Consider the following 20,225-nt stretch of genomic DNA (forward strand, 5'->3'; position numbering starts at 1 on the left):
CGGTCCCGAGCGGCTGAGCTGGCTGGGGAGGCACGGCCAGCGGCGTGCGGGGGGACCTGCAGGCAAGAAGAGAACGTATAAAAAACGGCAGGCAAAAATAGCGAAATGACAAGAAAAATGTCCCAGCGCTGTTCTTTGACCGGAGCAAAGCAGAAATGGGAGAAGCTCTCAGAGTAGACTAAGACGACGCATGTTTTGGACAGAAAATAAACCACCAAAGGCTGTAAGTATCAGCAGTATGGGCAATGGATGGCTCCCGGCTTTGTTGCGGCCACCCAGAGAGTGTCAGCATTGAGATGCTGGCCCCGTCTCCCCACGTGGGCTGCACATGGCGGCGAGCACCGATCCCCTGCGCGTCAGTAAATCTCAGTAAATGCTGGGGATGGTGGAGGTTTGGAGCCTTCCCTCAAAAACAGCCTCCACGTGGCAGGGACGTCGGGAAGGGCTCCCTGGGAAGCCTGCCGCTCCCTGCCCTCCCCGGCTGCAGGGACGACGCTCTGCCGAGGCGACCAGGAGCAGCAGCTTCTTGGCCATGAATTACCATGGGAAATTAGACAACAAGAGGCAGTCTGCTTACGGATGCTGTGACATATGCTCTCAGAGGGATTGATAAACTGCAGCAATATTTACCTAGTCATCCACTTTCTATTTCAGAGGGGAAAAGGGCAGCAAACATTGAGGAAAGTGGCCTTGTGAGAGCTTTCTTTCTCTCACTCATCTACAATGGTAAGACTTTTAAGAGGTGAGGGACAGTAGGAAGGGTAGAAATAAACATGACCGCTTTATTGGTTTATGTATTTTTAGACAGATGTGCTATCTAAAATGTAGGAATAATTCTATAAAAGAAAGGTGTATTTGCAGTGCTGTAGAGATGCACATGGAACCGTGCAAGGAAGCCAGGCAAGCATTCAATGAACAATCTTTGGTATCTCAGTATAACTTATCGCCTCTTAAGAGGTGGCTTGACCAGAGCGTACAGGAGTCTATGCAGGGGGAATGTGCGATGCTGCCTAGCAGGAAACGGTGCAACGAAATTGGAGCCAACCCCAGACAAAAAGCTGAAAAGACGGCACAAAATGTTTGATAGAGGCAATATTTAATGAGCTGCGTAGATACATCAGCTTCCCTCGCGCTGCAGGGCTTTGCGTCAGGACTGGGGATCCCGAACTGAGGCACTGCTGAAGCGCAGGCATGTTCAGTCAGGAATTACGGGGTGCGATTCAGGTTCAGAGGCTGCAGTCAGACTTGAAAATCAATTCTCACCACTTGTGGCCAAAAAGCATTTGATTGTATCCTTTGATTTCAGCTCGGGCAGTGTCATTGCAGGGCAGGAAAGGTTGGGCATCTTCTGTCCCTGCCGCCCTGCCCCTGCTTTCCTGATTACATGAGCACGTACAGGAGCATGTGCAAGCCCGGTACCTCCCGCGTAATGGTGGGGCTGCCCTCTGGGGCTCGTCCTTGCTGTCTGTGGTGACACACGCATTCCTGCGCTCGCAGGTCGGCACTGACCGGTGGTGGGATCCTGCAGGGAAAAGGCACAGCACAAAGCCTGCTCAGGGACAGCTTGCCCAGGTGACACAAGTGCTGTGACTGGGGAGTCTCCCAAAAAAATGGGGAGTTTTTTGCAGTTGTGGTTATTCCCAGTGAAGAGGTTCTTACATCCCCCTGACCTTCGAGCTGCAGGGTTTAGCTCATATTAGCCTTTTTCCAGCAGTTCAACGTCCAGCGAGCAATGCTGCTTTGCTCCTCCCCTCTGCCATCGCTGGCCTCCTTGGGGTGAATATTTTGGCTGTCTTCCCATCTGAAGATGTGTTTGGAAATTTGGATGAGTCCAGGGAGCAAACTGTCTCTTTCATTCTCATCACAAATACCACTAGAGTTATTGGGTTTTGTAGTTATTTCCACCTCCGTGTACTCGTGATAAAACACTGCCCTGCCCTCAGCAGCGTCGCTAACCCTCCTACGGCGGGTCCTCACTCGCACGAGCTGTTTTGTGTGGTTTTCTCATTGTGTTTTTGCCAGCCCCGCTAACACAAATGCTCGCAGAGGCTGCTATGCACATAGCAGAGGTGGCAGGGGCACAGCGCATGTACAGCGCGGTACACATACAACACGGTGTACGCACAACACAGCGCGTAGGCAGCATGCAGCACAGGGCACATACAGCTCAGCGTACGTAAAATACTGTGCACGTACAACACGGTGCACAGTGCAAGGTACCTACAGCATGGTGCACAGACAGCACAGTGCATGTACAGCGCGATGCCCAAGATCACAAGCCTCCGTCAGGTCCCTCTAGAGCCTGCTGGGGTGACCCCTGAGGGGCTCTGAGGGAGCTGAGCTCCCCAGCAGGTTCAGTCCTGGTGGCTCCGACAGAGCCAGCCTGGGTGCAGCTGGGTGTCTCTCCACCTCGCGCACAGCCCATCCGAGGACCACGTTACCTTCTTCACCCTTACCCCCCAGTCTCACTGTACCGGCATGGGGCTGACTGGAGCTGTTTTCTTCTACCCACACAGCCCGACAAGCTGCCGGGGAGGCATACGGTCCCTCTGCTCTACACACAGGAAAATGGCTGCAGTAAATCAGCTTGCCAGAGATTATGCCAGGGAGGCCAATAAAGCAACGAGTGTTCAAACAGTGTTTCAGCCCTACTCTTCAAAACCTGCTGTTTGGAAGAAACAAGCTCTGTCTTGATCAGCACAAACCTGTCAGAGAAATGAAGCCTGGCTCTGCAAAACTGCTGAAGTTTAGGACTTGTCCTAAAAGTGACTGATTGATTGATTGATTGATAGATACATACACAGAGGGTGCAGAGGGTCCAGGTGGAGAAGCTCCCACCAAGACTGACGGGGAGCTGGTGGGTGTGCTGGAAAGCCAGCACCCGTGTGGCTGCAAGCGGGGATGCCCTTGTACCCAGAGCATGTGCAGCCCTGGAGGCAGCGCCAGGCGGGGAGACATGCGTTAGCCCCGGGAGATCAGAGCGGCCGTCCCTGTTCGATTCCAGGGCTTTGCCAGTATCACAGAGCAGCTGCTGCAAACCACCTGCTGAAACGGGATTTTTCTGTAGGATGAGCCATGCCCTGGCTGAGGGTGGTGGTAGAAGAAACTCAGCAAGTCCTCAATCTGAAAAATGACGTCCTATGACACTGACTACCTGCTGCAGCTTGATTTGCTGTGAAACGGGATCTTCTCTGTTTCCGTGTAATATCTCTGCAAATGGTGTTCAGTTCAGAGCACTGCCCAAGACCACGGCAGTAAGATGTTCCTGTGCATCACAGAAACCACAATACAGGAGAATTATTTTTGTTAAGAGATCTGACCATTCTTATAATTTACTTACAATTAGTTGTGTCCTAGGATTATTACAAAGAACATAATCTTTTTAAGTAACAGGCTGAGGCAGTTCTATAGCAATTTTACTGCTATTATTGTCTTCTTAACCCACACTTACATGTAAAAATATTCATTTGTGTGTATGTGTATATGTATATATACACAGTGCTTGATATCACCCTAGGATCAAGTTTCTTAGTAAAGGAGAAAATTTTGCATCTAACCTGAAAGGTACTGCTTGCAACAAAAATACCTGGGGAGTAATAGGAAATGCAAATGCTGCACAAATGCTTGGAAAAGATCCAAACCGGTGCTTTTAAAACCTACATCAAACCTTCCTGTTCTGTTGCTGCTGCTGTGTGATATCATGTACAGAGATGTTGAATTACTTAGAAGGTTGAAATCTCTGCAACTCAGCACCTTTCCCATCAGTAAATTAGAGAATCAAAGTGTAATCAAACTATTAGAGGGGGTTTCCATGGTGTAAAGAGGCATATTTCCCTACATTAATATGCTTTTAAGGGACAAATTCACGCAGCAGTTGCTCTACCAGCTTGTAAAATGCACAGCGTGAGCACAGCCAACACACACGGCAGTACAGACCCAGATCTCTCGCTGCTCAGGAAAATCACTTTCTCTGTGTAAACTTCAGGAGCTTTATCACTCTATAATTTTACTGGGGCTGCATTTGGGCTGTATTTCTCCATAAGCCTGGATCAGCTGCATCTCATTTGGGTGAGCACATCCCCAACGCAGGACAGGTGGTTGCAAAAGGGTATTTTATAAGATAGAGCTTTCTTGTTTGCCTTGCCTGGGAAGGCAGAGTCCATCCCACCACCATGGGAAGGGTAAAGTGGCAGCAGGATTGTGCCTCCGGGCACCAGCCTGACCTCTGTGGCAGCCCCTCGTCACAGCTGGCTGCCTGTAGCAAATGGAGAGGAAAAAGTCAAGCATTGTTCTTCACTGGTTTTCCAAAGTCACCTCAAGCCCCCTCAACGCAGTAAGTCCGCATTGATAAAACCACAGACACGGGCTTCTTCAGATTTAAGTTGTTATGCCCTGGTGCTGCATTTCTAACTTGTCCATAAAAACATGCTTGTAGCTCAGACATTGAAATATCTGGGTGATTCAAAGTGAAAGGCATGGAGCTGAGTGAGGGGTTTTTTTTTTCTGTTTGGCCCAGCTGAAATCTCTCTTTTTTTTTTGTCAGACTTGGCAAGGGATTGGTTAAAAGCAGCTTTCAACCACTTTGAATTGTTGGGAGCCTAAAACTTTCCCAGTAGATCTCTTCAGGAATTTCACAGGGAGCCTGGCTGTGGTGTTGCCCACTCAAATAACTAAAACATGGTCATTTGGAGTGGTCAAAGAGGAATTCCTTTGAGAAAACTCAACCAAATCCAGCAATTCCTGAATAACTCAGGCAGGGACCCAAGCACTCTCCTCCCAATGGGTCTTGGTGTCTCAAGATGCTCAGCATCATTTCCAAAATAACCATTGGAGGAACAACCCCTTTTTAGATGTGTGAGTTTTCAGTTTGCTTAAAACCCCCACCCCCTCCTTCTGCAAACTCTTTTGCTCTTCTCAACCATGGCCAAGTTCCTGGATGGGACACTCAATGGGCTGGAAGTTATTTGCATCCTGTCTGATGGCAAAGTCCTTACGAGCAGTATCGAGTCTGCTTGCCAAGTATGAGCTGGTCCTCTGCTGAATTAATAGCAGAGAAATTTCAAAGTGCTGTGAGCCATGGCCGTGCTACCGGCGGAGGATGCTCTGTAGCACTCGAGCGGTATCGCCGGGAAGCATGCAAGCAGCCGGCTGGTATTTGTGTCAAATTGTTGATATGTAAGCAGGGAGCCTGCTGTGCATTTAAATCACTTTCACACTAAATTTGGAATAGAAATCATTAAATATTTATTCTGTGCTTAAAATACTGCTCAAGCGTCCTACTTACTGATATTACATATTAATTCACATAGATTTTGCAGTACTGATAATGCATTTATTTTAAAATGGTGACTCTGAGGCTTTCATTATGATTGGGCTGTTTAATAAAAAGTGAGATTCATGGCCCCAGAGGAATCCCATCTGGTCACTTCTGTAAACTTGAGGAAGTGGCTCGTGCAAAGGTAAATTCAAGGGTTCATAATTACAGTGAAAAAGGCACTAGCTGGAACTTTTCAGTGATCTGTTGAAGACGAGTAAAATCAGCCCTTCCAGAATAAAGACACTTCAAAGCCTAGTAGAAATTAGGAGTTATTTCCTTAGCAGTGGGAGTACTGTAGATTCAGAGAAGCAATCACTCAGCCAGCGTGTAATTGCTACAAATCGATTGCTACCTTCTCCGGGTGCCTTCCTGAAATGTGAGGACCAGTTGAAAAACTACTGCAAGAAACTTAAAAATAAGTAAATAGATGCACCTTGTCTCGCAGTGACCCTGGGGATGGCACTGAATGGCAGCAGCAATCCAGCCCAGGTTTTGTAGGAGCCCTACGCACGCTGGAATAGATCAGCTGCGATTATTTCCAGGCTCTGGGCTAGCAGAGTAGGGTGCATTTAATAAAGCTCCCGTGGTCCTCCTATCTGCAAGAAGCCTCAGTCATTTTTAATTATAGACGCCTCAAAAGCCGGGAGCCAGCGTTGATTGGGCAGCAAAATATTGCCACAATCCTCCCAATAGGGTTTGGAAAAGGATTTCGGTGCTGAACCTGACACAGTTGTGAAGGTGCCAGTCTGGCTAGAAAGCAGAGATAAACAGCTCACTTGTGGATTTTGCTGAGTAGCTGCAGACATCGAGTCTGCCATCTTCCAGGGCCTGCTGGGTCAGGCTAATTTGGTGTTATTTATTTTAACGCCTGCTGTGATAAGCGCGAGGAAGAGGCTGCAAAGGCGGCAGCCAGCACCGGGGCCAAGCGCCTCCGGCTCACGGCAGCCCTGGCGGCGAGCGGGCTCTGCCCAAGCCCAGGGGAGGAGAGCAGCGGGGCAGGGTCCCAGGGCATGCAGCGTGTCTCCCACCATACTGTGGTTAAATTTCCCCACCTCCTGCCCCGTGCTGCCGAAGACGACAATTCAACCTCCCCTCCTCTGCCCCTGCCCTGACACGCCTCCCGTCGTGCATCGCCCCTTCTCTCCCTGCAGTGTTTGCTTTCCCGGCGCCTTGGAGGAATAGCGGGTGCCTGGGAGAAGCACATCAAGTGGATCATCACGAGCATCAGCCTCAAGGCACAGAAGCCGCCGCAGCCAACGTGCTGGCTGCCCGCAGGAGGACCGCGGGAGGCTGAGGGCTGGGGAGCAGCAGCATTGCCTCCGGAGGCCAGGGCCGCTTCAAGCACCCCACACACAGCGGCAGCCGTGGCGTGTCTAAATCCATTTACAGGGTGGAATAAGCACTCCTACCTCAGCACACACGGCTACTTCTGACTCTGGAGCCTGGCTGCTGTGGGAGCTCTCATTTCCCTGCAGATGCTAATCAGGTCTGGAAAGCAGCACCCAGCACCTGCAAGGCGGGGAGAGGCAAGGGAAAACAACAGCTCAGCAGACTTTTTCAAGGGACTGACATGATTTCCCAAAGCATCTTCAAACACACTACCCAGAAATAGATTAGGAGGTAACCTCATTGCAAGCCCCAGTTTCCCGGCGGCGCGGGCGGCGCGGGGCACTCCATCACTCCTTGGCAGGAGAGCTCTGCCAGTCGCCAGCGGGCAGCTGCCGCCGAGCAGGACTCAGATAACTGGTCCCACCATGGAGGAGAGATTGACTCTCAACCGACTGGAAGCTGCCCTCCGAGATGGCAGTTTGTTGAAGAAAGGAAACTTTTTTGCCCGGCTCGTAATTCAGGGAGCCCTGTGCTGTAAATACTCTGTGTGCAGGGCAGGGAGGAGGCTGAGCAAATGCCACAGCGCTGGCAAGAGAAATGCTGAGCTGCAGCGGCGGCACCCGGCTCTCGCACTGTCCGCAGCTGCAGCGGCCGGGTCTCCCGCGGTGCGTCCTTCCCCATCCCACGCCTGCCCGATGCCGAGGGTTAAGCACGGCCAGCAGCCCCCCCAGGCCCCTGCTCGGCTCCTGGCACAGCCCTGATGCACCCAGGATCCCAATGTAAATATTAGCTGAGCGTGCGTGAAGGGATGGAAAGAGCACCGTTTTAAGCCGTTCTGTTTGGAAGACACAGCAATCTATATAATGCTGTTACCAAGAAACGAGAATTGTTTTCTGTGCTATTTTAGGAGATGGTGAAACAAGCGGAGCCTAGGACACACCAGGATTTCTACTTCCCCTCTGAAAATTAGTGCTATTACCAGGCGGCCGTGTTTCACAGTGGCACGCTGTGAAAAGAAAGACAGACACCTTGCTCGAACCTGCCCACTTGCACGCTCTTGTCATCCAGTGTCGTAAGCGCTGTTCTTTAACCTGCCCAGGCCCCTCGCAGTGTGTGTCCCGGGACATCGCAGTGAGTCCTCGGCAGAAGGTACCATTTACTTGGCACTACTTGTTGCACAGCCTAAGCAAGACTGGCCCTCAGCAGCTCCTCTGCTTCCTTTCTCAGTTGGTGCTGAAATTTGTCATTTTTATGAACTGGAAGATATGTTTAAGTAGACTCTTTGCCACTTACTTTGTCTCTTTTTTCCCCTTCCCACTTCGTCTGCTACTGTACAAAATTCAGACTTGTATTGCAAGATTGCTTTTCCAAAACAAGAGGTACAGCTGAACAAACACTTATTTCACGTTTCGACAGCACGTTGCCAAAGGGACGGGGCTGGTGAGTAACAGCCAGAAGAGCAAATGATCACAGACGTTGGACTCCTGTACACGCCGAGAGCAGCAGCCAGCGGGCAATGTGTGATTCCCGGGCGGCTGGCACTGGGCGGCACCGTGCCCACCTCTACATCACCCGAAACCAGGAGCTGCTCTGCTCGTCCGGTCTCAAAGCGAGGGTGAGCCCCAGCTGAGGCGCCCGCACACCCCTCCAGCACGTTCAGATCCATACCCAGCATACTGGGGGTATAAGACAAACCGCGCCTGGTGCATTTAACCAACACCATCCGAGCTGGGCGAGGAACAGGAGCTAGTGGGTGCAGTAGGTGACGGATGGGGAGAAGCAATAAGCACCCCAGCACCGGCAGCCTGTGGGCTCACCTCGCTTTCTAAATCTCATGTGCAATGCAAGCAACTTTCCACGGCCACGAGGGATCTCAGGGGAGGCTAAACAGCATGAGAGATGTGCTTTACTTTCTCTTTTCCCGTCTCCACCGTCTCCACAGCTCGCTGCCATGGATTTTACAAAGGCAATAATTGCTTCCAGCTTTCACAAAGATTCTGGTATAGACCTTTAACCAGGATTAATAAAAAGAGCACGGGTTTGCTTGTTTTTCATGCAAATGTGAGCCTCCCTGCGGGAGCTATTCAGTTAAGCTTTCCCAAATGGCTGCTTTAAATGGAGTTTACTCTTTCTGAGGGTTTCTTCCAAACCATTGGGTGCTGCCAGCCTGCTTGCAAAGGCAGCGCCGCAGCACCCGGTGCCACGTACACAGGCACTCTCCAAAGCCAGGGCCTCAGCTTCAGCTCTGCTTTTCTTTACAGCCATTTCCACAAATCATTATCTACACTGATTTCCCCTGTCTAATGGGAATAAATGGGGAGGGATATGAATGCTACAGCAGTGATTTTTTCTAATATCAGCAGGTTCTTCCTTATGACACCGTACAAAATGGAAACAAATTTGAAACATTTCACAAAATGCTTTTAATATTCTTCAACCGACGCCGCTTCCATTATCTGAAGCCACCTGAGATCTCCTTCACGCAGCTGCAGGGCTCCAGCCAGGAGAGGCGAGAAGCATTACGCCGTGCGCAGGGATGGCGCGGGCACTGCCGGGTGGGTGCGTATTTGCTGCTCCTCGTTTGTTGTGTAAACACGAGCGGGCACAGAGGTCGAGCATCGCTGCACATCTCTTACCGGAACCCGCAAGAGCTGGCAACGCAGGCTCTTTGGATCTCATTAGGCAATTATTCTGGAAAGTGTTTTAGAAACAGCAATTAATTCGCAATGCCGGGAACAAATAGGTAGGGGCAGGTTTTCTGAAACCTCCTAGAGCCTGCTCCAAAGTGATAAGCTAGAAAGGGCCGTGGATTTTGCAGCTATGTTGCGTCTTGAAAACAAACTGCGCAACATTATGCATCCTTTTAACCCAAACAGCCTCTGTTTCAGTATCCTGAGCAAACAGCAATATACACCAATATAATATCAAAAAATGACTTGGCTAGTGCTCTCATTTGCCCACATTTACCCACTCATAATGGGTAATTACACAATTGCCCACCATGAAATATTACCACTGGAAGTCACGCGCACGTCATTTTCATGATCGCTCACTCGCGCTGCTTCCCTTCCTGCACGATGCCGGGCAGTGGCGCCTGTTGTGCGGCTGCTTTGCTGGCTCACCCAGCTACGTTTCAGATCGTCTTTCCAGATGCAAAATTCAGGGTTCACATGCCATTCCTGTTTTTAACAGGGCAATATTCCTTGGGGTGTTTCAACACCATGGAAGCCCTCGGCTCCTGCAAGAAGTGCCAGAAAGACAGGCTAACACTGAAAGCTATTGAAGATCCTACTCCTCTTGGCGTTGCCAGAGGGGATCTTTCTTGCAGCTGGAGATGCTGTAATAGTGCTGCTTTGCAGTAGGATGCAAACAACTGTAAGTGGAGATGTTTTAGAGGGAGCTGGATACAAAAATGGCATTTGGAAACAGAAAGCAAGAGGCCTGAGACTTTTTGACTTTGTTCTTTCCTTTACTCAGGAAAACACATTAGTTTTGTATCTGTAGATTCAGACATAACCACTGGGAAAACACTGCTGTGTGAATTAAGGAATGAGAAAGTGTCGATCACCATGAGTGCGATGCGACCCTGCTTCTCTGGACCAGCAGCACTTCCAGATGAACCCTGACTAACCTGTGCCTGGATGTCTGGTCAGGCCCTTTCAAGCATATCCAATTTCAAAGAAGTTCTCCAGTGAGCAAAATCTCACCCACTAAAGGATAAATATAGCTCTGAAAGCTCCTAAAGAAGAACACATTTTTTGGGTGGTTGTATGTATCTATTTTGCATCAATTAATTTAAGAAATCTTTTCTGTCAGAAAATCTGTCAGAAAAGTCAATCTGTCTCTATAGATAGATACGCAATGTCTGTGATGTTCCTACCAGCACAAGTTGCTTCTGTCATCCCCAGCTGCTTTCCTCTAGCAAATCCACCTCTGCAGAGTTACCTAAATGGTTCAGATCAATCACCACTGAAAGAAAACCTTTCATTAAAAATGGTCCAATTTTCCTCTGATCATCTTAGAGAGTTCGTTGCTGTCATGTTTGGGCCAGGAAAGACAGAGAGCTGCAGCTTTCGAACATCTACCTCCTCAGTTATGGGAGAGAGCACCTGCAGCCTCATGTCACAGAAAGAAAAGTCTCCATTCTCCCGTACGATAAAGGGCATTTCTTTCTTGAAAACCACGAAGACAAAGGCTTCTTCTCTGTTGTGGGATTACTTATAGATAACAACATTATAGGCACCGATGTAATTGATTCTCTTTTTTCTGCCTTCACAGTTGGCACAACTGGATCAGGGCAATGAGGTTTTCTGATGGATAATATGAAAATGGCATCAATTTTAAAAAACTCAAAAGCGACTTTAAAAAATAAGAGAACTTTGCTGAGGAGATCTTTGAGATGTTCCCATCACCCTTGTAGTAGTCATCCTTGCATTAGTCATGTTAAGGTGCCATGTGCCAGGCAAAATGTGCTGTATGGCCTGTCCCCATCGCAAGCAACTGGCAGCACGACATGACATGATATGACATCCCATGACATGCCCCTTGGGCCAGGAGGGGTAGTTGCATCACAGCAATGATATCACGGTACTTATATTTGTTTGTTTGAGGAGACAATAAATAGGGAGGCATGAAGTGAAATGATATTGAGGAAGGCTGAGAGGGGCTGAAAAACCTTTTCCTAGCCTCAGCTTGTACCAGCCTCTGTATCCCAACACCACACCCTGTGTCATTCCCTTTCCCAGACTGACGGGAAGATGCAGACGTAGCAAAATGCCCCGCGCTGCCAGCCGTCCGCACCATCTGCCCTACAGCCAGCACTGCTGCTCGCACAGCGAGCTGCCCGCCAGCACCAGCACCGTGCGCTCAGGTCATGCTCTTTATCCCCAAATGCCAGCCGGGCTGCGTGTTGTCCCGGTACGATCCCGGGGTGGCTTGTGCCGGCTTTCGTCAGCCCGTGGGTTGGATCGGCAGTCCTGGCAGCAGGTCCAGAGAAACTTGGCAATAAAGGACCGTCTCTGGAGGTGGTCTCAGAAGAAAGCAGTAGCCGGACAGAGCGAGCTGTGTGGCTGTTCTGGTTTTAGACATCACCAGTCTGATGTACAATATTTATTTGACTTGCTCACTGTGCTGTTGCAGAAAATGCAGTGTTGCAAACTGCAAGAGTTGCCCATGAGTGATGCAAACAAGAAGAGTGTGAAGGTGAAACAGGGCTGGAGCTGTGTTTGCCTGGTGTGTCAGTGCGTGCCAGCACCTGGCACTTGCAGGAGCCCATCCACACCCCGCGGGGTCCAGGGCTGCCCCACAGCCGGCCACTGGCCCCTCTTGTGCTGCCGGCGTCCCCGTGGGACAAGGGGGTCCGACGGCGGTGGCAGTGAGCCCAGCTAGTGAGAGTGGCTGCTCGGGCACGCGGCCCCGCGGGGCGTGAGGGACAGCACAACTCCAGCAGGTAAGGCTGACAGAAACGGGGAAAGACATTTTTCCCCCTCTGCGCCAATTTTTCAGCCGCTTCTTGTGGCTTTCAGAAATGCAGGGCCCTGAAGTTTTTCCAGACTCATCTCTTCCGCTGAGCTTTTAATTAGAAGTAGGCGAGGAGCTCAGAAAGCCCAGCTGATGTGAAAATCCCGAAACGCGTGGTCTGAAGCGGCACCCATCTCCCCTCCCGTGAACTAATCTCACAGACCCATCACCGGGAATCGCTGTTTACCTATTCTCCCCAGAAGTGAAACAAACATTTATTAACATGTATAACAGGCGACAGGTATTTTGACATTTACAAAAGAAGCACTGCTAATTGAGCAGAAAAAAACAGACCTTGAAAACACTCACCCACCACAAATACGCGCGTATGCGCAAATGAAATCTCAATCAGATCTGAAAATCACTGAAAATTAAAGTATTGAACACACACGACGTCTTCACTGATTCCTCCCTCAGAGCTGCTCCTGAAGTCCTCAGCTCGCTCCAGGTAATCTTCGAAGCAGAACACCACGGTATCATTACACATGTAATACTTAGTGACTCGGGTGAAATATTTATTAGCAGTGTGGCTTTTCAATTAAGACTTTTAGTGGCGTCGAGACACAGGAAGAGCCGCTTGGTGGAAAGCAAACTAGCCGAGAGCCTCAGGTCTGCAGGGATTCGCGTGGCTCACGCAGCCGTGGGGACACAGCTGTGCCTGCGTGGGGCTATGGGGCCACCGAGAGACAGCGGTGCCTGCGTGGACACCGCCGCCACAGCGGTATCTGTGTGTGGCTGCGGGGACACTGAGCACACAGCGGTGGCCCCGGCGGGAGCACACCCGAGCGCCGGCCCGACGCTCCACGCCCCGAAACCCTCCTGAGGCGACGACCATGGCGGCGCCCCGGGCGGCGGCCGCGCCCCGGCGGCCCCCAGCGGGCATGCGCGGCGGGGCCGCTCTCTCGCGCTCGCTCTCTCCCTCGCCTCCCGCCGTACAGCACCTCGGCCAGCGCCCGCGCGCACGGGGCGGGGCGGGCGAGGGCGGGGCGGGGCGGCGCGGGGGCGCGCGCGGACGCGGCGGCGAGCGGAGCCGGAGCCGGAGCCGGAGCCGGGTAGAGCCGCGCCGAGCGGAGCCAGCGCAGCCCAGAGCCGGCTCGGCCCCGGCCGAGCCCAGCCGCTGCCGCGATGCTGGACCCGTCGTCCAGCGAGGAGGAGTCGGAGGAGCTGGTGGAGGAGGAGAGCGGGAAGGAGCCGCTGGCGCCCGCCGCGGCACGGCTCTCGCCCAGCCGCCCCGGCGAGGGCCCGGGCGGCGGCGGCGGGGCCGGCAGCGGTGGCGGCGGCGGGGGGCTGCAGCCGGGCGGGCGAGGCGGCGGCGCGGCGCGGCCCGCCAGCCCCAGCCCCTCGGTGGCCAGCGAGAAGGAGAAGGACGAGCTGGAGCGGCTGCAGCGGGAGGAGGAGGAGAGGAAGAGGAAGCTGCAGCTCTACGTCTTCGTCATGCGCTGCATCGCCTACCCCTTCAATGCCAAGCAGCCCACCGACATGGCCCGCCGGCAGCAGAAGGTACCGCCGCGCGGGCTGCCCTGCCCTGCCCTACCCTGCCCGCACGGCCGGGCCCGGCCTCCCTGCCCGCGCCCTGCTCCGGCAGCTCCCCTGCCTGCACCCCCATCACCCACCCCCTGGCTTGCTCCCTGCCTGCCCCTGTTCTCCTACCCCCTGCCAGCAACCTTCCTGCCTGCTCTCCTGCCTGCCTAAACCCTTGCCCACTTCCCCAGCTGCCCTTCTGCCCGCTGCTTACCTACCCCCCTGCACACTCCCCTAAATGCCCTCCTGCTTGCATCCCTGCCCGCTCCCTTGCCTCTCCTCCTGCCCGCCTGCCTTCATCCTGCTCCCCTGGCCCACAGCCGCCCGGGCAGCCCAAGGACAATTCTGGCACAGGGCACCTTGGACCCGCACGGGTGGGGTTCCCCCAGCCACCCCTCCGTGCTGCTCCCCGCCGTGGTCTCCCGCACGGAGCCGGTGCGCTGGCATATGGCATTGCTCCTAGTTACACAACATGGGGATGTGGGAAGTTTGGGATGTTGGCCATCTAAACGTTGTCAAAAGGAGAAAAATGGGTTATGTTGCCAGAAAACAAACACCAGGCACGTGCCCTTGCCTCCTGCAAAGGGACTCTGCAACTCCATGCTCACTGCTAAGTTTGCTCCCTGGGAGTGCCGGCACTGACTTGGGGAGTTACTGACTCTCACTTAAACTTCTTGCAAGTGTTTATGTGCAGTGAGTTCCCTGACGCTTCCCGGCAAAACGTGGCAGCAGAGCTTTGCGATAAAGTCGCAACCACAATCCCGACTCTTCCTCCCTGCGTGCATCACCGCGACAGGGCCGCGCGCTGCTCCAGGCAGAGGCTGGGCAGGAGTAGTTCACCTGGGCTGCCCATCCTGAGGAGCTGTCTTGGAGCTTGTTTCTCTGCTGAGGCACAAGCCCCTGGGCCAGGGCAGAAGTTAAGTTTCGCTGGGATGCGGACACAGGCACCTGTCATTCAAAGGCAGCCAACTTTTTCCCTGTGGCAGCCAGAGTTAGGTCTGTGATGGGCTCTAGCTCTCTGGAACAGCTGGCCGATTTTTTTTCTCTGTTTTCAGTTGAGTTTCTTAGGCTGCGGTTTTAGCCTTGATACTGTTCTGTTTTCACAAATGACCTTTACAAGTCAGACAGACTCCTGGATGTATTGATGCAAACGACATTCAGTTCTGCTACACCACAGGACTATTATTAGTCATTGCAACATACGGAGGTAGGAAAGTGTATCCGTACTGCATGTAGTTTAAAGGCAATATAGGACAATCTGGTGTTGCTGGAAGGTTGAATGATCTGCTTTTGTTTGCTGAGCAAAATGCATAGCTGAAAATATAGCTAGGTTTGGAGATTTTTTTTTTTTTTTTTTGCCTATAACTCTTTTCAATAGATTGTGGATTTTCAAAGTCGTCTTGGCTTTTGTTTCCTGTGCAACTTCTTCGTGTTGGAGAAAGATGATGGAATTTAAGTAATTGCTAGTTTTGTAGAAATTAAAACAAACAAACAAGCCCTGCAACTGTTTCTTACATAAAAGTGAACTGAGATTGAAAAGGAGTTTTTCCAAAGGAGCAGGCAACGTCTTAGCGGTCCAGAGAAGAGTGGCTGGGAAGAAGGGCAATTCATAGTCCCTGAAATCAAAATACTGCACTGTGAAGGGATAGTAAGAGGGGAGGGAGAGAGAAAAGGGGAGAATAAAGTACAGGTGAAACAAAGAAATGAAGAGTAATGAGAAAAATTATAAACTGGCAGCAATACGTGAGGGAATGGGGTAGTTACACAGGATCTTGGGAGGAAATAATCCATTATCTATGAAATGAAGAACATAGGGAAATGTGCCTGGCTTATTTATACAGATAGCTAAAATGGGTGTGTCGCGGGGGCTTACTGTCTCCTCTCAAACTTTGCAGTGAGATGGAATTGGGAAAACTAAATTTAGCTTGACAACACACGTCAAATTAAATTCACCCTTTTAAAGGTGGATTCATTCTGGGTTTTCATGTTCTGTATACCCCTATATTGAGTTGCCGTGCAGGTTCCTGGGAGTAAATCCTTGTCCTTTTTCCTTAGCTAAGACTCCTATTAAAGTCAATCAAAGGACTGCCAGAGCCTGGAGTTTGTTGCTGGACTCCATGTGCTCCTCTGCTTTCCTCACACATCCCTCTGGGAAAGCCCACCCTTCCTGCTCTAGCTTGAGAGGGACCGAGGGGTGAAGATGTGGGACTCGTTCCCTCTTGGGTACCGAGCTTCTGTCATGGTGGCTCTGCCAGGTTGAGTGGTCTCTGTGGGGGCTTCGTGTATCGGCGGGCCTTCAGCACTGATGGCAATAACAGATGCTCCCAGTCACATCAGGGTGGAGCAAATGCATTTTGCTCCTCGAGAAAGGTGGGAGAAAACCAAGTTTTGGTCCTGCTCTGGTGGGAGCTGTTGCCTCAGTTTCCCCATCAGCAGGCTGGGAGATAAAATGCTTCCTTCTCCACCTGTCATTTGCCTCTCCGCCCTCACAGCCTGCCATTTGTGAGGGAAGGGCTTCATCCCGGGAGAAATGGGAAGCAGAAAACCCCCAAGCGCCGCGGTTTGCATTCCCCGCACTGCACGGGGACGGCACACCGGACCACGCTCCCCCTTCCTCTGTCGGCGCTGGATGGAGGGGCTGCGGAGAGAGGTGCTTGATCCACTGCACGAGTGGGCCCCGCAGGGGTGTGAGGGCCTGACCCTGCCGATCTGCCCGCCATGGTCGCTGCCCACGGGCTGGACGCCTGGGAGCCCCGCTGGGGCTCTGCCGAGGCGTGGGGACCAGCCAGGCTTCGCATGGGGCTGCTCGGACCCCACGCCTGCATCAGGGAGGTGCCGAGCAGGCACCACGGAGGTGTTCTGGCAGAGCTGTGCAGCGGTGAGGGCTGGTGACCTGTCCCCAGCCCCGCTCAGCAGGTCCTGCCCAGCGCTGGAGGAGGAGAAGGAGGTCTGGCTTCACCTGGCCCTCAGCTCTCCCTGTAGCACAGGAGGTGCTGTCACCTCCGAGCACAGCCTGAGCAGGGTGACCATGGCTGTGCAGGCGAGGCTGTCGTCCTGCACACCAGCTGCCTGGCATGACCCGGCATCTCTGGGTTACCTGGTAGGAGCCAGCCCATCTCCACGGGAGGACCACAGGGCCTGAGATGCGCTGCATTGCATGCAGCCCCCACATAGCTCCCGGAGCCTGGGCTGCTTCTGCAGCTTCATCATCTTCTTTGCAATTTTCTTGGAAAAGCAAGCAATTGATTTTGTTGCAGTTGCAGCACTGAAGTTCTTGCCTGGACTGAAGATCCCTGCGGTACCTCCCCTGAGGTGTGTAATCCTCCCTCCTTGATCCCGCAGCGCTGCTGTATCAGAGCTGGCCGGTACTCCGAGCCCCGGGGGCTACGCATTTCGGCAGTGTAAACCCCAGGCACCGCAGGTACCGGTTGTGTAGCAGCACGCCTGTGTGTAGTGCTCGGGAGCTGGAAAATGCAGCCTGGTGTTTTAACAGTGCTCATGAGCCACCTTGGGGAAGTGTGTACTTAAGGTACTGTTGCAACAGAAAGATAATTACATGCAGTTTGATTTATAATGTATATGAGAGCAGTATGTATAAAGAGGGCAGTGGAAATGTGTGAACAGACAGCATAGCCGGGTATATGCTGCATGTGGGCATGACAGAGTTGCTTGTTTACACCAGTAACAAACTGTTTCAGATTGCGAGATGAGTTCAAGCAAATGCCATATAGAGCTGGTATCTTTCTGATCCTGACACCCCAGAAATTTCAGCAGCAGAGTAAAAATTGTTTTTACTGCACCTCTGCTTCAGTTTTATCTTGATGCTTATGTGGTAAGGCTTCACGTGAGTAACTACACATCTGTGATGTCTACCTGTAAGTTCTTTTAGTTACATCTCACTAGCATTGTTTCCTAAGGGGGAAAAAAAAAAAAGGCTTGTTAGATACCTGCCTGTAGTGTCCTAGTTCCTTCTTGGATTTCTTTTTTAAGCCACCATGGAATTTCAGGCACATTTGACAGGCGGAGAGTGGTCTGCAAGATACTCGTCCCTTAAAAGTTTGAAAACAGGGAGATCCGTATTTATGTCCTACCTCAGGTGGGAGGAAGGTGGCAGTGTGCAAGCAGCCCTTACTGGACACTGGGGAGTCTGAGCAAGAGACCTACTGAATGTGTGGCCTGGGAGGAAAAGCTGCCATCGGGGCTTACGCCTTGCCGGACACCAAAGGCTCCAGCCTCGCGATGCAGCTCAGGAGGAAAGCGGCTTTGCCAGCTCTGTTGCTCTCAGAACAACGTGTTTTAGTACCCCAGATGGCATTTAGCTTGGTAATTGCTGGCCCAGGATGTATTTAGTCTTTTCTCTAGCTCACGCAGACTTGTTGGAAGTAGACTTGAGACGACCGGCCGTGCTCTGTGCCTCTCCCTGCTTGATCCCAGCTGCCTGAAGCCTCTGGGAGGGGAGCTCAGCCGGCAGCCTGGGGAAGTCGGGCAACATGTATGTGTTTGTGGCAATGCAGACCATAACCCACATCCAAGGGTGTTTACCTCTTGCTAAATGCCTCCAAAGCACGGCAGCCAAAAGGCATAGCACAACCCAGGAGTCGGCATTTGCTCATTCAAAATAGCATAAGCTGGGAGATCTTCTCCACATTATCACCAGCCTCTTGAAAATGCCTGTTGGGAAAGGGGCAGCAGGAAGAACTCGTTAGGAGATAAAATGGGGAGAGCATGTTAGGTCAGGTATCACTGCAGTTGTGGTTGCCATCACCTGTTTTCCTCCCCACAGAAAGAGGGAGCAGGCAGGTGGCACATGGGAGAGTAAATCAGTTCCCAGTGGGATAAATGGGGGATGAAAAAAGTTCCAGCTTAGTTGCAGATTACCAGAGCTGCTCCTAGGAGAAGTGGCTTGTGATTTGGGTCCTTGTGTAAGCCTGTGGGATGACGTTGGGTGCATTAGCAAAATTCTCTGTCAAATTCAACAAAGCACTTAAGCTTGTGCTTTGCTGAATAGTGATTGATTTAAGCACAGTGCTTAATGCAGAACAGGTGTGAGGGATCAGAAATGCTGTTAAATTGGTTACAATGCATCTTAAAATATCAAATTTCTGCCATTTTGGCATGCATGCAGATGCTACAACAGTTAGGAACATAGTAAAGCTAATGCAACCTTCCAAATAATCACATACTTCTTCCCTATCATGGGTTGGGTTGTTACTCTCATGCCATATTTACACAAGTTCTCTCCTAAAACCACCAACACGTTGTTCTTCTGGGACAGACTGTGACTCAGGTGGTGTTGGGACTTGTTTTAGCAGCTTTCTGCTGGAGGAACTGTGATGTTATGGTCAGCTCCTGCCCTGCTGGCCCCAAGAAACCCTTGGAGGTGTGGTTTTCTCAGCTCTGCAGGAGGTGAAAGGTAAAGATGATGCTGTACTTGTTTTCTGTCTGTTCCTTGGTTGCTCTCTAGTGCTATTTAAGGAGATGTGAGGTCCAGGCAGGTCTCAAGCACGAGCTGGACCCTGTGCACAGCTGTGTAGTTGCAGCAGAGCTCAACACCATCTAGCAGGGTTTGCCAAGGGGTTTGTTAGAGCTACACCCGCAGAAGCCTGGAAGAGTAGGCGGGGACTGCCTGCACTGCTGATCTGGCTCATTGTGGGCACTGGCCACCACCACCATCAGATGAGACCTGTGCTGTGGCTGGGCTCTCAGCTAGGGCAGTCATCTCTGTGCCAACCCCAAAGTGAAGGTGAACCTGCTGCTTGGAGGACATTGCTGTGGGGAAGAAGGTCTGGCGCATCCGAGATGCGGTATTCCTTAGCAATGTGGAGTGCAGAATGTGATCATTGTGCTCAAATTGTTTGGAATCTGCAGAAAACGGTTATTTTCAGTTAAAACATTTATCATTTATTTTGCCAGTGCCTTAATTTAATTCTAGCAGATATTAAATATTTGTCATACTTTGGCTATTTATATACTTGCAGCTTATTGGATTGGGAAGCAGGTAATTAAATAGGCTGCGAGCTTGGTCTTTGGCTGTTGTAAAACTTCTCAGTTCCTGATCCGTAGCCGGATGATTCAGTTATTGTGGGTGGCACCTCTCAGGTCAGAGATGTTATGAACTAAGAGTGAAGAAGACTCACCGGATCGTGCAGCTCCAACCCCTGCTAAAGCCCGTCGTTTCCAAAAGGTATTATTTATGGCCTTGCTTTGCGTAGTCTAGACGCTCTCCCTGAAGCACTTTGCCTTTTGCACAACTTGTAATTCCTTCTGCTGAATGATGAGTCAGTCGTTCTCTGTTCACCTAAGTGGGAAGCGGTCAGCAAGTCATTTCCCTATGTAATTTTTTTGTTAGCTGGAGAAGTATTTAATTTGTTTTTAGGGTGATTTAGCAGGAAGAACCCAGCCATCGCAACACTAGCAGTGATTGCATACAAACCCATCACAGCTACTGCTGATGCTTTAGTCCAGGGGGATACAAGTAAACACCTGATTTCTATTTAATTATGTAAACCTGATTAATATGTTAAGACCAATCAATATA

At 51.4% G+C, this 20,225-nt stretch overlaps 1 protein-coding gene across 8 annotated transcripts in view; it reads left to right on the forward strand.

Moving 5' to 3' along the window:
• Window positions 1-13,167: 13,167 nt before the first annotated feature.
• The window catches only part of CADPS (calcium dependent secretion activator), a gene marked incomplete at its 3' end in the record, with an annotated part of 218,948 nt that continues 211,890 nt past the window's right edge, over window positions 13,168-20,225 (forward strand). For all 8 annotated transcript variants that reach the window (XM_082004650.1, XM_082004652.1, XM_082004653.1 and 5 more), the window contains exon 1: window positions 13,168-13,666. In XM_082004650.1, the coding sequence (XP_081860776.1) occupies window positions 13,292-13,666 (375 nt within the window). In that variant the 5' untranslated portion in view covers window positions 13,168-13,291. The remainder of the gene's footprint in view (window positions 13,667-20,225) is intronic.

This window comes from Phaethon aethereus (genome assembly GCF_964289735.1).
Source record: "Phaethon aethereus genome assembly, chromosome: 11".
Classification (NCBI taxonomy): domain Eukaryota; kingdom Metazoa; phylum Chordata; class Aves; order Phaethontiformes; family Phaethontidae; genus Phaethon; species Phaethon aethereus.